At 39.8% G+C, this 16,814-nt stretch overlaps 1 protein-coding gene across 1 annotated transcript in view; it reads left to right on the forward strand.

Annotated features, from left to right (window-relative positions):
- SCUBE1 (signal peptide, CUB domain and EGF like domain containing 1) overlaps nucleotides 1-6,001 on the forward strand; it is a 220,210-nt gene extending 214,209 nt beyond the window's left edge. Inside the window, exons 20-23 of the mRNA XM_068401065.1 lie at nucleotides 744-941; nucleotides 3,422-3,574; nucleotides 4,629-4,708; nucleotides 5,849-6,001. Coding sequence (XP_068257166.1) covers nucleotides 744-941; nucleotides 3,422-3,574; nucleotides 4,629-4,708; nucleotides 5,849-6,001 — 584 coding nt within the window. The remainder of the gene's footprint in view (nucleotides 1-743; nucleotides 942-3,421; nucleotides 3,575-4,628; nucleotides 4,709-5,848) is intronic.
- Nucleotides 6,002-16,814: the final 10,813 nt, after the last annotated feature.

Consider the following 16,814-nt stretch of genomic DNA (forward strand, 5'->3'; position numbering starts at 1 on the left):
AGGAATGTGAAAGAGTTTGTTGATTTTCCATAAAATAAAAACATCCTTGGCATGTTGCTGTCTTAGATACTCTGTTTTCAAGCCAATTTCTGACCTTGCATAATCTTTGAGGCTTGGATTAAGCAAAATATTTAAACATATATCTAGTTTTATGTGGGTGAGTAGGCCTGGAGAGATCAAGCTTAAGTGACTTAGTGAATCAGGCTTCTGTGGCAAATTCAATAGGATTTTTGAAAGCTCAAAAAGTAAAACTGATCCATCAGTGGAGATTCTTTATTAACTGGTTTAATCTCAAATAAAGCAAAGCAGATCTGTAACCAAAATAATGTTGCCTATTAGCATCGTCACACTCGTTCAGCTAAATCAGGTTAAAAACCAAGTGAAGTTACACCAAAATACCTTCTGCATGTCAGCATGGTCTCAGTAGCGACCACTGTGTGAGTACCTCCACAACGGCATCATGTTTACTTACCTGTGTTCGTTTCTTAATCAAATGTTAAAGCAGCCTGAATGCAGCGTTGAATCAGTTCATACACCAGAGATTAAAGTTTTGCAAATCAGTTGGAGGAGCCCTGCAGATCGAGTATTCCTTTAAAGGCTTTCCATGCTAAACAAAGAGGCAGCTGGAGAATGTATGCATTTCTAAAGTTACAAGGAGTTTAGACTTGATCTTGACAGATCTGGAAAAACACCTGAAATTAGCTAATCAGCTAACACAAATGCTAATTTATGTTTCTCCACAGACCAGCACTGTGGAGGAGAACTTGGAGATTATACTGGCTACATTGAATCGCCCAACTATCCCGGAGACTACCCAGCTAATGTTGAATGCATTTGGAATATAAATCCACCCCCAAAGAGGAGAATACTCATCGTAGTACCTGAGATATTTCTCCCAATTGAAGATGAATGCGGTGATGTTTTAGTAATGAGAAAAAGCGGTAAGTTGCCAGACGGGGGTTGTAGAAATATTTATTGCAAACTGACTGAGTGGAAAGTTCATATTGAAGGGACGACTGTCTTCATCTATCTGGTGTTTCTAAAAGGCTTGTTGAATGAACTGGCACAGCAAGTTAAAACGGAACACTGTAACAATAAAAATTAACAGAGTGATATTAATTATTCAAGTATCTTGGCTGAATCACAAAGCAGTTAATGGGCTTCTGTCTGGCCCAATTATCACATGGGATAAATCACTGCCACTCTAGAAGTCAGCAAAGATACACCAAGTTATATTGGGAGAGCTATCTCCTGTCATCTAAACAAATTGTGCTCTCACTTGTCCTTTGCAAGTATATATACGCTGCAGTTATTGCTAAATCTGGGCAGTGACACAGGTTGGTCCACCTCACACCCTCAAGAAATCCAAAGTTTTCCCAATTTTATGTGGAGTGGGGGTTGCGTTGTGTCTTTGATTATGAAGTTAATCAACAGCTTCTGAAGTTAAGACACCAATGAGGTGCACTTCTCCTTCGGTCCTATGTAGCACCCGGCTTCCGGTGATCTGAGAAGCGCTAAACCCAAAAGGCAATTGTTTTTATGGAGCTTTGTTTAAAACAGCATATTTTACTTGCTAAAACAGTGTATTTTATTTGCTAAAACAATTTTCACAACTTTTTATCCTTGAGGGCTTGTGTTGACATCTCTGTATATCAGAAGAAACCTGCTTACTATAGATGGAAGGAAATTATATCTGTGCAGATCAGTTTTTTAAAAGCAAAACACTTACTGTAGCAGAACAAATCAGTTGTCCTTCTAATCCCAAGCTGTGGTTCCAACAGTAAGTAAAGCTAGGCACATCAGGGAAAAGTTTGACTTCCACTTCAGTACCAATAACAGTACTAAAACAACAGCAACACTGGAAAATTAAGGCAGTTTTTCAGAGCTGTTACTTGTAATCACTGTGCTTGGCATCAGAAGAGTAGATCTACCAAATATTTACTGTAGTTCATGTAAGGTCAGCTGCTAACGTTACTGTGGAAAAACTGATAGCAGTTATAGTTAAATCCACTTTTTTGCACTTCAAGAATCCAGATCCCATTCAGTTCAAAAGGTCTCTTTTTGCTAACATTGGTGAAAGTTGAATCAGCCCTAGCAAGTGGAGATTTTAGGTTACACTTGTTATTTTCCCTAAGTATCCTGTGACTCTGGAGTGGTTTTTTTTTAACTAGTTAAGAAGCTATTTTTTTTTCTTTTGTTTGAAATTAATTTCAACTTAGAGGAGCCTCATGATACATTCATAATGATTTGACGACATCGTGCACTCTCCATCTGTTACTTACATTAGGGGCAAATGGGAGCCTTTCTGGTTCCCAGCTATTAGCTCTGTTTCAGTATAGATAAATGAGATTTTCTTTTCAAACCTACAACCGGGTGTTTTGCACTGGGAGGTGCTACTCCATTATGATCCCAGTAAGAAAGGCACTGAGACTCTGTAAGGTATCATTTAAAATGCTATTTATTGGAGCTATCATAAGGAGAGAATAGTATAGATAATCTTACATCCCTTTGATGGTGGGAATGATAGGCGGTGTAGCATCGAATGGGCCTCCAACCCTCATGCAGCATGCTGGGCAGACCCTGTCGGTAGAAAAGATTCTGCCCTTTTCAGTCACTCGAGCTATTACAGGATTTTCTTACAAGGAAACAACTCTAGCTATCATTTATGCTGCCAAACAGAAAGAACATTCTCATGAGCGCTTCTTGCCACACTTTTAGATAAAGGCGAGGCCACGCAGTAGCATAATCACCGGTACCGAGTGGGAGCTGCCTGCAAGTTCCTCTCGTTACAGCAAGCTGGCTGAGGTTATCCTGCAGCCATGGGATCTGTGCAGCACAACACAGGCCTGAAGGGCCACGCTGGACGCGCAGCACAGCACAGGCCTGGCCGTACCCAGGTTAACTGCTCAGTGGATGGCTAACTCCTCGGTGTGCAATGGTCTGTTGGTCAGAATCACTACACCAGGCTGTTACATTCTGTTAAGTGGTTTATTGCTCTCAGATGAACTCCCCAAACTGGGCAGATAGGAGCTGATTACCACGTCCGCCTGGGGTGCCGCTGACTTGTTCTTACCTGTCTGGGCCCAGCATATGGGAACCCTGGAATTCAATGCTAGAGTAGTACACAAAATAAGTAATATTGATAGTAATTTTATAAAAGTCAAAAATTATCTCTGGCACCTCGCTGTCTACCTAAGCTTCTTGCAGTGGGACAGAGGGGTTCCCATTTCCTTTGTGGAAAACTTTACTTCTCCTTAAAGACAGATAAAGACTACACCCCTTCTATCAGAAAACACTTCTGCTCTCAGGAATACGTCAGCTGAGAAGTGCGTTGTCGATTTGACATTTTTGACCTCTAGATCAGGAAGGGTGCAAAAAGTTACTTTATAAAGAACATTCATTTATTTAACCTTTTTCCTAGCTTCTCCTACCTCAATTACTACGTATGAAACATGTCAGACTTACGAGAGACCTATTGCATTTACCTCAAGATCGAGGAAGCTCTGGATTCAGTTCAAGTCAAATGAAGGCAACAGTGGCAAAGGATTTCAGGTCCCCTATGTGACTTACGATGGTGAGAATGGGATTGTTTTCCATCTTTGTGTAATATTTGAATTACAGAAAATTGTCCTTTAGAATCTCTCTTACACTTAGTACAGGGAGAGAAGAATGAGGAAAAACTTTGATGTAACTCATTTTTAGTCCAGTGAGTTACTTTAAAACCAGTTGCAAAGACTTTGAAATAATACCTGATTTTATTTGTATTACTTTTTCTAATACTTCAAGGATGGACAGCAAGTTACACAAGATTTTTTAAACTTAATCCCTATCCCACTGAATTCAATGAAACTCCTTTTAATTGGCATTTATCATATGCATAATAGAATACCATTAATTGCTGTGCATTTTAAGAAGCCCCTTCATCAAGTCCTACTGGTAACCCACACATTTTTGATAATTGCAAATTAATAAAATCACAAGTCCAACAGAGAAAAACAATGACGCAAAAAGAAATATCCTTTCAGTAACCACTTTCATAAATCTACATTTTAAAACAGCCTGGCTTGTCATATAAGTTATGCATTGAGCTGTACAGTTTGGACGTTGGGATGATTTCTGTTTTAACAAAACAAAGACTTTTATGTGATACCTTTGGCAGCTGTTAGTCCATCTCTTTTCTAAACACTAGCACAACTTTGCAAATGATGAGAAAAATCTCTCTTAAGCTGGTGATTCAGGAATCAAAATGAGAGCTGTTCTCAGGGCAGAAAACGAGCATCTGTTCCTGACTGTGCTGCTGACTTCACATGTAACCTTTGACAGTTATTTCATATCCCTGGTCCTGTTTCTTCATCTCTAGAGTGCAGATAATAAAGCATTATTATCTGGAGGGAGCAGTTTTCTGGGGCTAAGTTACTATGTATATGGATAATTCAAAATTACTGTTCTAAAGCAGTACAGAATTTTAATGTGATTAGATTAGACTACAGCAGCTTGAGAGACACTAACTAATAAACTGGATACTAAATTTCTCAGCTCTGTCTTGAAGAGGAGGTCTAGTGAATGTCTGGCTGTTATCCTCCCAAAAGATGTCACAAACAGTCACACAACTGATCTTTATTTTGCAGAGGATTACCAACAACTAATAGAAGATATTGTTCGGGATGGGCGATTATATGCATCAGAAAATCATCAAGAAATTCTAAAGGTAAGAAAATTCTGCTTTATCTGAGGCTAACCAAGAATTCCTTTCCCTAAATATTTCCCCAAGATAGTTCTCATTACCCTGATAGAGTCATAACATTTAAACCTCAAGTGTGATCTCAAATTAAATTCTCTGTCTTCTGAGGTTTATGCTGGTATTTGGAGCAGCACAAAATCAGTAGCTCAGCTGGGCTGAGCACGTGCATACGTCCTTTGCTGAATCAGGAACTAAATGAAATGTATGCTAACATGATTGTATGTTAGAGAAATCAATCAGCCAAGAATGAAGGACCTATTGTTTGAAGAGCCTTCTTCAGCCTCAGTCTGGCATGTGCTTAAATGAGTCATTAAGTTAGAATTTCCTGTGCATTATAAAATGTATTTACCTAAATCACTCTCCTGCCTCAACAAGATATAACCATAATGAAGCATTGTAAGCTGTCCATGAAATGGTTTTCCAAAGGCACAAGCAACACATTGGAGAGAATTGTGCAGGAAGGCTGCTGGGCTGCCACCTATAACAACTAACTAATTAAAACTGAAAAAAGGCTGTTCAGAAGGCAAAATTCAGCCGTGTAAATGTACGGCTTGGAAGGACAGGAACTGATGACCAGCCAGCCTCCCTGGCCATCCCTGCCCCAGCCCTGCCAGTATTCTCTCACTAGAGCTTTGAGGTCGCTCAGGTCTTAACTCCAGTGTATATGGTCGGGCACAGTCTCCATTGAGGCTCTGAATCGAGGCTTTGCCAAGGTACAGGAGAAGGACCTTAAAGAGCTCAGCATCACTGAAGACCAGACTTCTCTCTTGTTTGGGGAGGGAAGGCCTTGGACAACAGCGTGAAACAGGCTGGAAGGGCAGTCAGAGGCAGTTTGCAATTTAACGCCTGACTTCTGCAGCTGGTTTGTGGTTAACCCAGCTGCTACCCTCTCCGTTCAGGACCTTCCAGGAACGCTAATTGCAAAAAAACGTCCAGCACAGTAGAAAGATAAAACTCCACAGCAACATGGAGCAGTTGCCTTACACTGCTTTACCCAGAATCAAGTTTTGTAAAAAAAAACCTGATTGTTGTTTGTTAATTTTGAAAGCTGTACAGAAACTAAATCCAAACCCTGTTTTTATCTAATATATATGTTGTCTCCCATAGGACAAGAAACTGATTAAAGCTCTCTTTGATGTACTGGCACACCCACAAAACTATTTCAAGTACACAGCACAAGAGTCAAAAGAGATGTTTCCCAGATCATTTATAAAGCTGCTGCGATCAAAAGTTTCCAGATTTCTACGACCATACAAATAGTCTAGTGGTATTCAGTTTTGGGTTACTTTGCATTCCTGTCAAATATCGTCTTTCCTCCATAGTAGAAACATTTGCTAATTTGAAGGCTCTTTTTTGCAGTCTTTATTTTCAATTGTATATTTAAGAATACCTATAATGTTTTATAATCATTAAAAGCCAATGTTTTGGATGGGATTTTTACTACAAAAAAAATTGTGCATCTCTTGAGTGCATCTAGTTGAAGATCCAAATTTGTCTCTGCACTAGTGTGTCTTCACTTTCCATTTGTAATTACATTATGTAGACAATACTCTTTCTAGCTTTTTATTTTTCATCAAAAATAATTTTTGTCAAAGCAAAGAAGGAATCTGTTCAAATCTGATTAAACTACCTGCAGATAAATTCTGTTGTAGAAAGAAGTATGTAGTATAAATAATGTTTGGATTTTGAATTGCACTTGAAGTTTATATTTGAATTGTTAGAAGAAAACAAAACAATCTAAATTTTGTTATTTCTCATTTGTTACTTAGTGGAACCTCTGTCCAAGTAGAAATCAAAAGGGAAAAAAAGGAAAAAAAAACAACCAAACTGAAACAGATGTATAATTTTGTTTTATGAATTCCATGAGATTGAGTCCCATGCCCTGATGTCCTAATGTTTTTATCTGTCCTCTTCTAAACTTCTTCAGAGGTTTTCCACTGTCATTTACTTCACTGAAACACGTTTAGCTCTGGATTTCTGTACATGAGTTGGTCCCTTTGAAGGGATTTACAATAGGATAGGTGAGAAATGAACAACCACACCAGTAGTAGTCTTGTTTTTCTTTCTGTTAATAGAGCAACTAATTAAGTACAATATATAAATATATAAATATATACTTCTATTTGTGGGTACATTAGTAATGTTATCTTTAGTTACTGTAAATATTATTCATGCTTAAATCTTTACTCCCACATACCCTATTTACTCATATCTATTTGTAACTTTGCTTAGATGATTAAATGACTTCTCCAAGTGCTTGTCACTTCCGTTAACACCAAACCTGGAGCCTGCTGGAGTTTTAGAATACTGGATAATAGTTACTCTGAGACAATCTCTTTCAACGTACATTATTTCAGGAAAAATAACATGTGTTAAGATGCAACTGCTGTCCAGTAAAGGGTTGGCTGTTGCCTCTTCATTGGGCGCCCCTCACATGCAGACCAACAGTTACCCCTGAGGACGACACACGTGAGAGGAGCTCACCAAGGAGGAATTTTTGTTGGACCTGCCATCTCTAAAACACTGGGAACATACCTGTGCCCTGGGCCCATACTCTGAGGGGGGTGAGGGGGTGAACAGGACACAGTTTTGCACTTAAGTTGGAGGGCAGGCCCTGCCATCTTCAGAGACCTGGCACTCCCTTTTCTCACGAATTTGCAACCACAGTGCCCATCAGCCATGGGGACTGTATGGTCTGCAAGAAAGCATGAGCCTCATGGTCAGGCCTCCCTCACAGAGCAACAGGTACTGGTGGGTTGAGATTATGATAAATCCTGTGTTTCCTGCTGTTTGCTGGCAGAGGAGCTAATTTCAGTGAGAGAGTAGATTTTTTTTTATTAGTATTTCAGCCTCTTTACTTTTAAGTCCCTTCCTCTTGTATATCATGTTCCCTTTTGATCCTACAAATTTATTACATGGAGAAATTAACTATCATGCCAGCATCCTTTCACAAAAAGATTAATGTACAGTTTTGCTTCGCTGAATTTTTTTTGCATATCTACCCTGTAGTTTAACATACCCTTGGATGCTCTCAAAGACGTACATTAAGGGTGGTTATGGTTAACTTCTTACACGTTTTTTTTGTCTTTGAACATGTACTGCTTAAATTTACAAAGTTGTTTTCTGTTGGCTAGAAGTGGTTGAATATTCCATTTCTAAGAGACACCTTAAGTATTCTGTTGAGTTTTTCTACTTAGCCATCATGTAATTTTGCTTGCCTTCTTTCCTTTTCTGTTGAAGAGTATAATTTTTTTTCCTTCTGTGCCGGAACAGTTTCAACTTAGGCTCTAACAATTCTTTTTTCACTTACAGATCTTAGGTCTTTGATGAGCTTTCTCTTTAATATGTACATATTTATATATTAACCCTCGTTTCAAAATGTAACATCCCCATAAAAGTCCTTTTTTAAAGGCTGTTAAACCTAGCTTTTTTTGAGGATGTTGAAACTACTTTTACTAAATATTCAGTATGGGTTACTAAAGGTGGACATTCAAAGGAGAACATATCATCGGTCCTAGATTCAGTTGCCGCCTGGAACAAAAAAAGTGTTACATGTATTTTTTTTCCTTAACAGGAGTTATTTCTAGAAAAAAAATAAACCTTAAAAAAGAAAAAATCTTTTTAGGTACTTAGTTGTGTATAGCTAAAAAGCTACTTCAGCCAAACAGTATTTCAAAGTCTGATAGGTTACCCAGAATGATTAGAATGGGTCAGGATTGCAGCCATCCTACTGAAAGATACGAAGGAAAAGATGTGAAAGATATGGAGAAAAATAACTTCCTCATTTACTGAACGATTTACAGCGATCTTTAGTATTTCACACTTCAGTAAGCAAACTTTGGAACCTGATGCTGTGCAGTGAGTTTCGTAAAATCCTTGCTAAAATTTTTGCTTGTAACAACCCACATGTTTGGACAGAATACCACTGTATGACACTGGTGCCAAGCAGGACAAGCCCAGAACAGGGCTGAAAGTAATTGCCTTACGAGTCCAAAAACCCCTGGCAGCACCGTAAAGTTTTCCAGGTTCTTAGTGCCAGATAGCGACCATGAGAGGAATGTGTCCTGGTTGTGAGCACTGTTAGTGGGACCTTGGTACAGCTGTGAGAGGTGAATACAGGAGCATATAGCTGCATTTAGCTCTGGTACAACTCACCCTGACTTAGAACGACATTAGACAAAACAAGGGTTTTGTCTAGTTCATCCTGACAGACAACCTGAGAGCATGTGTTAGCTCACGTTCCCCGGAGCCACGTCAGGGCGTGGACTCCACAGTCAGGACAGAGCGCTTGGGGACTTCTGTGGCAAATGCAGACTTTGTGTTGCTGAAAGCAGTGAAAGAAAGAGAATAATTTGGCCTTCAAATGTATAGCGTGAAATGCGTCTGAATATACAGGGGTTTCATATGTGAATATATTTAGCAAATGAGTCAGGTTTGAATGCAGCTCTGCATAGAAATGCCCTTGGATGTGCAAATTTCTGATGAAATAAGTAATGACAAGTGGTATATAGGACTGTCTGAACCGATTCCAGCTGATTTGTAAAACAGCACAGGATTATTACATTGGCTTTAAAAGTTAAAAATGATTTGACTTTCATACTAGATTTATAGCTACAGAAACTGGCAGTCACCAAATAAAAGGTGAGCTCAGCTCTTCATTTGTTCATGCAGGTGTAGGATGTCTTCACTGTCAGAAGTCAGGCAACATATTGCTACTATACAATAACAGTACAACAAGGAATGTCGTCTTCCATGGAGAAGACCTAGACACATTTGGGAATCAAAAAACACAAGGAGAAATATGGCCGCCTTTAAGAAAACCAGCTTCATGAAATGAATCAATACAAAATTTTGGCTTTTACCCTAAACGTGAAATATTGCGTTTAAACATATTCAATAAATACAGCCCTGTATCTGTTCTTAGAGAATTACACGTTGTATGGAGGATAGGGGCAACAACATGTTTATGCGTTATTACAGGAAGGCTGAAGAAGTGTCCATTTGTGATAGCCTGATTCCACATCACAAACTAAGCTTTTTACTTTCAATTTGCAAATGCCTGTGTGCTGAAAAGCTGCACCTGTAGCACTTACTGTTTTAAGCCTCTCCTCCTGCTTTAAATACTGCACTTATTTTTAGTGAGGTGGTGGTGATTCATCCCTAAACATTCTCATGTGCCACCAAATCACTGCCTGCATACCTGCCGCAGTCCAGGAGACTGCAACCATCAGAAGTTGCTAATCAAGCCCTAAGTCATGCTATGAAAGTGCTTGTTAGTGATTGCTGTGGGCAAGGTGCGCGTGTGTGTCGTTTGAGTACAGGAAGCATTGGGATTTGGTGTTCAATAGATTGCCACCTGCATCTTGCCTGCAACAGCAAGATTTATTCTGCCTGAAGATTTAGCTCACTGGAACTGGATTTAAAGCCACTGAAGTCTTCTTTCAGCCTGTTTTCTTGCCCTGTCTTCCTTCCTCCATCATACATTAGATTTTTTACCTAAAGACCACCTTTTCAAAAGAAATTTATTTCCTCATTGTGCCTCCCCCATAGAACAAAGTTAAATCACAGCGTGTTACAACTACTGATGATTTAGGCTGATCTTTCCTACACATCAGCTTCATACTAGGGTAAGCTTACTTAAAAGTAAGCAAGCTTACTTAAAACTAGGTTACCTAGTAAGCTAGGTTTAGTTTAGTTTTAGACTAGCTTAAATAAATACAGGCTTGGTCGCAGTTTTCAGAGTCCGCATTCTGAGTTGTCAGCTGGTTTTGAAAGAGCACAGCTCACCTGTGGTCCTCTGTCTGTAAGCAGAACGCGAGGATGATGCCACATGAACGAGAAGCATGCTTACATGTATTAAACATTCAAAGAGGAAAGTCAAACTCCACCCCACGCCCCTTTGTAAGCGTGCCCAACAGATTAAAATTTATCAGGTCAGTCTTATGTATAAACAAACCAGTTTTAATCTTGCGGATAACAAGTTACGAACATCAGGAGCAAAAGTAGTGGTATGATTCTTATACAGCAACTGCTGATGGGCCTTGGCCAGCAAAACCTAACTGCTCTGTGACAGTTCCCATGTCTGGACTCCAAATACCTTTGAGTGCTCTTAAAAAAGAAGCTGAAGAAAAATCTTCAACAACTGAATCCAGTGGCAAATTTCTCAGCCACCTCAGGGGTCTGGATTTTCCCTTTTCTAATGCTGGGAATGAGCAACACCCACAGTTACTTGTCTCTCTGTCATGAGTTCAAGTAGTTGCATTTTTTTCATCATTTAAAACCACTGATTGATTCGAATGGTAGTAACTGTAGAAGTTCTCTAGACTCTCAATACTGTGAGACTTTAATGAAATCGTTTTCTAGGATGAGAGACTGTTGTAAGCACTTGGGGGCTGGGGGAAGAGATTTTTTGTCTCCCATAAGAATTTATGGAAGAAGGGAAATTTCTGTAAGGTAATATAAACTTATTCCTAAGTACAGGACTTGGATTTAGAGAGAAGTCTCATGTTTTATCATAACGTTTTTCATCTGAATAGAAACAGACTGGGAAATAAACTCTTCACGTCAAAAACCTGTTATCTAAGTATCCGAATATATACAATTCCAGTTTGTTATTTCATTTATTTATTCTGTTTCATCACTAAGCTTTTAATCTATAAAATTAATATGTAATATACAAGAGTAAAATGTACAGAAGTACCATTAGATGTAATAATTTAAACCATCTGTATTCAGGAAGGGGAGATAACAATTTTAAAGATACACAAACAATTGCAATTCAATTTTAGCTGAATTTCTCAATATCTAGGAAAAAAGTGGCTTTGCTTAATTAAACTTTATTTTAATGATTGTGAAAATATCTTTTTTAGAGTTTGTTTTTGTTACTTTTATAATTAAAATTATTTTGTAAATATTGTTTTCTATGTTTTATACCTTAGAAAGGCCGTTAATTTGCATTGACAGCAGCAGATACTCAACACAGTGATTAAAAAGGTGCTTCAGGAGACTGGGGTGGATGTGGTCAGTAGTCAGATTCATCCTTCCACATCACTGCTCCTGTTATTTCTGCAGTCTCACTGGCGTCATAGGAAGAGTTTTCTGGGACAGTTTAACCTGCTAGTTTTCATAGAGTTCACTCTCAAGTGTCATTCTGAAGTGCTTACCATCTTCATAACATATAAAAGATATATATTTTAAAGTTAGTGCTAGTTCTTCTTCCATTGTTATGATAACAAACAACAACCAAATTCAGAAATAAAAGGGAATTCAAAAGATTACGCCCAAATATAGTATAAAGACAAGGAAAGGTATGGTATCTCTGTGCACTTACGTAGCAGTGGAAGTGATAAAACCTGATATTGGATGGGATCATAGAGCCTTTTTTAGGCCAAACTGCCACTGAGGTCAGTGGTAGTTTCACCTGCATAAAGTTCACTATGATCATGTCCATCATCTCTTAAGCAGGAATTTCTGGTAGACTAGATTTCGGGGGGTGATACCTGTATGTGTAACATTGGTTTCTGTACCAATTTGCTCTGTGTAAATCAGTGGGCACGAGTGACATTTTGAACTAATCCCTTGTGGATGCTGCTGGGACTTCTAAGCTTTATTACCAATGTAAATTATGTACAAACAGCTATTTCCATATGAAATGTACCTGATAGTTTAGAGCAAAGATAGTGAATAACTGTACAAAATTTGATACTTAGAAAATAAAATACAGTGGTTGAAGCTTTACCAATATTTTAACAATGCTGTCAGATTTGTAGTAGAAAATTGTTGTTGTAAATGTACCTTATAAGAAAATACATTTCCTTTTGCCTCTGTATATTAATAGCTTTGATTTCTATGTCAAAGCTCAAAACGAAGCATGTAATAAAACTTTTTTGTTAAAATCACTTTCATAATAAATGTAAAATGGAATGGATACATCTGCCTGCCATTTATTTGTGTACATGGAAAAGGCTCCACACACCAGTGTAATGTGGACAGGAATCAGAAGAGAATTTCTCTTTTTTGATAGCATTCACACATGTCAGTCTGGTTTTCATCTTTAGGCAACAGAGAGCTTTTGCTTTCTTATCGAACAACTGGAGTTTGTGAGTGCTGGGAACACTGAGTTAAGTTCCTTCCATATACACTTCAAGGAGAATTTTTCAGAGCAAGAAGAAATCCTGGCTACAGGAAAGCACCACATCACCAGCATCCCTCCAGGACCTTTAACCATTTCTTAAAATAACTCTGGCGTTACTATGTGTGTATCATGCAGGTGCCCTTTCCCTCTATTGAGAAACTGCCTCAAAGAAAGAAAGGAAGAGAAAGGAAGTTCTCTTCCACTGGTGGCCAGATGGGCTATTCCACCACAAGCTGCCGAGAAGACTGGTGACTTCCAAACTCACCTGCTGCTTGTCCCACTGAGGACTAGGTTGAGAGAAAACTACGCTTGCACCCAAAACAATGATTTAAAGAGAGATCAAAAGTGTGCTTTCCCCCTCTAGCCCAGCTGTAGAAAAAGTGTATTTGCCCAGGCCCTCCTTGCTGCTGAATTTTATGATGATAGTTAACACTTTTGCAGTCCAAGATTACAAAGCATCAGTGGCTCAAGTGAAACTCCTGATGCTGGTAATGATGAAAATGGATGATGACAGGCTGACAGAAAATAGACTCTCTGAGGTGACATCAATAGCTCAGATCAGATTTAAATCATTTTTTGCAGTTTAAGAAGTGCAAGTTGCCATTAAGGGTACACAGCACGCTGGACCAGACAGAAAGCACGATGTGATTAATTCCATTGATAACACCTGATACCAGGTTTGCCACGCAGCAGTGCTTGTTAGGAGACGAGCACGGCCCGTGGAGCATTGTAAACGGTACAGCAGCCACCGACTGTAGAACAGACGGGAGACCTCACATGCCAGCATGGTGCGTGGTATTCTGCTGATACTCTCATGGAAGCAGTTTATCTTGTTAGGAAAAAGCATTTATCATACGACAGTATGCTCCACTGATTTTATATATGTTGTAAATGATATAAATACTGTCAGTATGACTGGTGACTATTGGTGTCACTGACAGGTTTGAAAGGCGTAAAGAGAGAGACAGCTCCGTTCTGACTGGCTGCAAAAAATAAATTACTGCCTTTTTCAGCTAGTAGCAATCCACTGAGGTAATAGGGGCAGTTACCCTCATTACACTCCAAGGAGATAGAGCATCACTTTTATCAGACTACAGACGGTGCCATATGAGACGGCGCCCAGCTGTCTTTATAGCTTCACAGCTTTAAAGGAGTAACAGGAAAAGTCAGCTCCTATCAAAGACAGAGAAAAGCTGAACTCAAAAGTTCCTAAAGGTCATTGGAAGTCAAATTAATTACTAGTAATGAAGTACTGCGCATAAGGGCAAAAGCCGATGAAAGTTCAGCAGCTGTGACAATGCACACTGGAGTACAAGATTCTAGTTTACTGAAACAGGCATTGCCTGGTGAGAGTCGCAGAGGGATCCATTCTCATTTCAGATCTTTCCATGAATTCCCTCATTTTTGCTCACAAGACATAATGGCCTGATGAACAGCACTCTGGCGTGACCCAGCAGGTAAGCGAAGGCACACTGGGCATAGATTTATTTTTCTCTTTGTTCAGCCATCAACATTGACAGACTCCTGGTGTCACAGAAGGGGTCTGTCCTGTACAATCATCATAAATGGCTATTTTTGCCTCTTAAAAATTACATCCAAATGGGCAGTCCCCTGTGAATCGCTGACAACAGGTCTCCAAATCTTCATGTAAGTTGCAAACCAGACATAATTCCCAGAGCATTTTTAGGAGACATTCCCCTGCCCGGGTGCATTTTCTTTCTCCTTCCGTTTTATGTAGCCATGCTTGAACTCCTGTAGCACACAAAGCTAACAATGGGCTGCAGTCTGCTTTCTGCTGCCCATGAGTGCACCTTGCTGCTGCTGTTGCTGCCTTGTGCCCCAATAAATTTCCTTCTATCATGTTGCTAGGCAGGCAACATAAACATGCATGCGCTTGCTCTAGGTAGCCATGGACTAGTTTTGCTACAAAATGTTTCTATGTATAAAACATAAATCAAGAGAAGTATTGTAAGTGCCCATCTCTGCATTTTTTCCAATATAGTATTTATTTAGGAGTCAGCACTATTACCAGCCACGGCTTTTTTATGATCATTTGAGGAGACACCTCACTGACTAGCCCTGGAGAGCCACCTGTCAGCATCCTGAGCCACTCCAGCACAAAGGTGACACACGTACCAGTTGTCACCTCTGCTGTGCACCTGCTGACGCACGGTGAGAGACACTACACTCCAACAGCGTTTCTTAATGTGTAGAATAACATCACCTCCAGCTCACTTGCATTGTGTATATAACAGTATTCCTATGTAATGGTCATATTTTTATAAAAGCAATACATTAGACAACATGCTGTGTATGCCTAAACACACAGGAAAGGGAAGAACAGGGATCTGCCTTTCTGAAGACACCCAAGCAGTTTGTGACAAACTGCAGTGCTGACTGTGGAGGTGTGGCAGGATGCCTTGGGACTAAGGGCAGCTGGTTGGATTGCCTATATGGATGTGACATGAGGTGAAGATCCTTGGAGCTGCCTGGCAAGCTGGTTTTCCATATTGTAACCCCAGTATGAGGGCAGCCTCCCTCCACCCCAGTTCTGTGTGAGCAGTGAGAGAGCATCTTTGAAATTAAAACACTTGCACTTGTCAGTGTGTGTTATGTCAGCGCATAACACAAATGAAGTAAATATGATTCTTGGGGATACAATGAGTAAAAGTATTGTTTGTGCCGGACAATTTGTTTGGCTTATTACCCTTAAGACACTGATCTCTTGTCAGACTTTTAGGCCAGAGACTGAGTCCAAGCTGCTAAGATCATTCATCCACTGGCATGCTGCCCTCCATGGCTCTTTTTCTCCAGGGCTTTTTCCAAACTCCACACTCACATGAGCACTCACCCCAAGGTCAAAACATGGGTTGCCCTCCTCACTCAGGTACCGATCCAGCCACACAACAGGACAGTGTAGCCCCACTGTCATATGGTAGCCAGGGTACAGGAAAGAGACTTCATATAAGGCCCTTGATGGACTCCAGCTGACAGGTGGGTGTTGCAAATTTAACTAAATTTGGTGTTTTATCTTTCTCTCCTCCTTCTGTCAGTGGTTCAGCTTCTAGCCATGGCATATGCAGAAATCTTTTCTACAGCTGTACATGCAGCATTTGTGTGTGGCTACATGCTGGGACATCACTGCAGTTCAAAGCTCTGATTTGATGACCTCGCTGTCTGAGCCTTATGTGGCTTGTCACAGAGTCACGCTCTCAGCCTCACAGCTGGTTGCTGTCACTGCCTCTGCACAGGTTCCCTGCCAGGTGAGTGCAAAACATAGTCAATGCTGTTCTGGGGATTCTTGCAGTTAGAGGGATGCAGTACCTTCCCAAAAATATACCTATCCATGAAAGCAGGTAAGCAAAGCTACACACAATCACTGCTATTTTGATGCAGAAGAATACATTCTGCATTCTTGTAACAGCATCTATGAGATTTTAGGCTCTCAGATACAGCTATGAAAGTATTTACAGCAATGATGTTCCTCTCATCTAAGCCCCCATCTCAGCTTTCCATGCTTAGAAGTGGTAGTTTTACTGTTGAGAAAGCTGTTTATTTGCAAGCAAATGGCTTCTGTGGTAACATATTACAGCATTTATTGTAAAATGCACCAGAAATATGTCCCCTCATCTCCTTTTTATTATTATGTTAAGGGTGTCTTCTGCCCCTTACATCCCTACCTCTCTTCCGGAGAAGGTTTCCATGACATGCTGCCAAAGAGGAAGCTTCTAACGTGAAACAACAGGAAAATTAAGTGGGGAATGCACATTCGATCTATTGCGATCAGATAGATAGCCATAAACATTTGGAATAAAGCCAGAAATTGCCAGACTCACAGAACTTTATAAAACTGTAGTTGCATGTGTTGCGGGCAAATGCTGCTTCACATATGCTAACTCATGCTAAATTCTGCTAGAGGGCAGGAACTAAATGAGGTAA

Source organism: Nyctibius grandis, chromosome 5 (assembly GCF_013368605.1).
Source record: "Nyctibius grandis isolate bNycGra1 chromosome 5, bNycGra1.pri, whole genome shotgun sequence".
NCBI classification, from domain to species: Eukaryota; Metazoa; Chordata; class Aves; order Nyctibiiformes; family Nyctibiidae; genus Nyctibius; species Nyctibius grandis.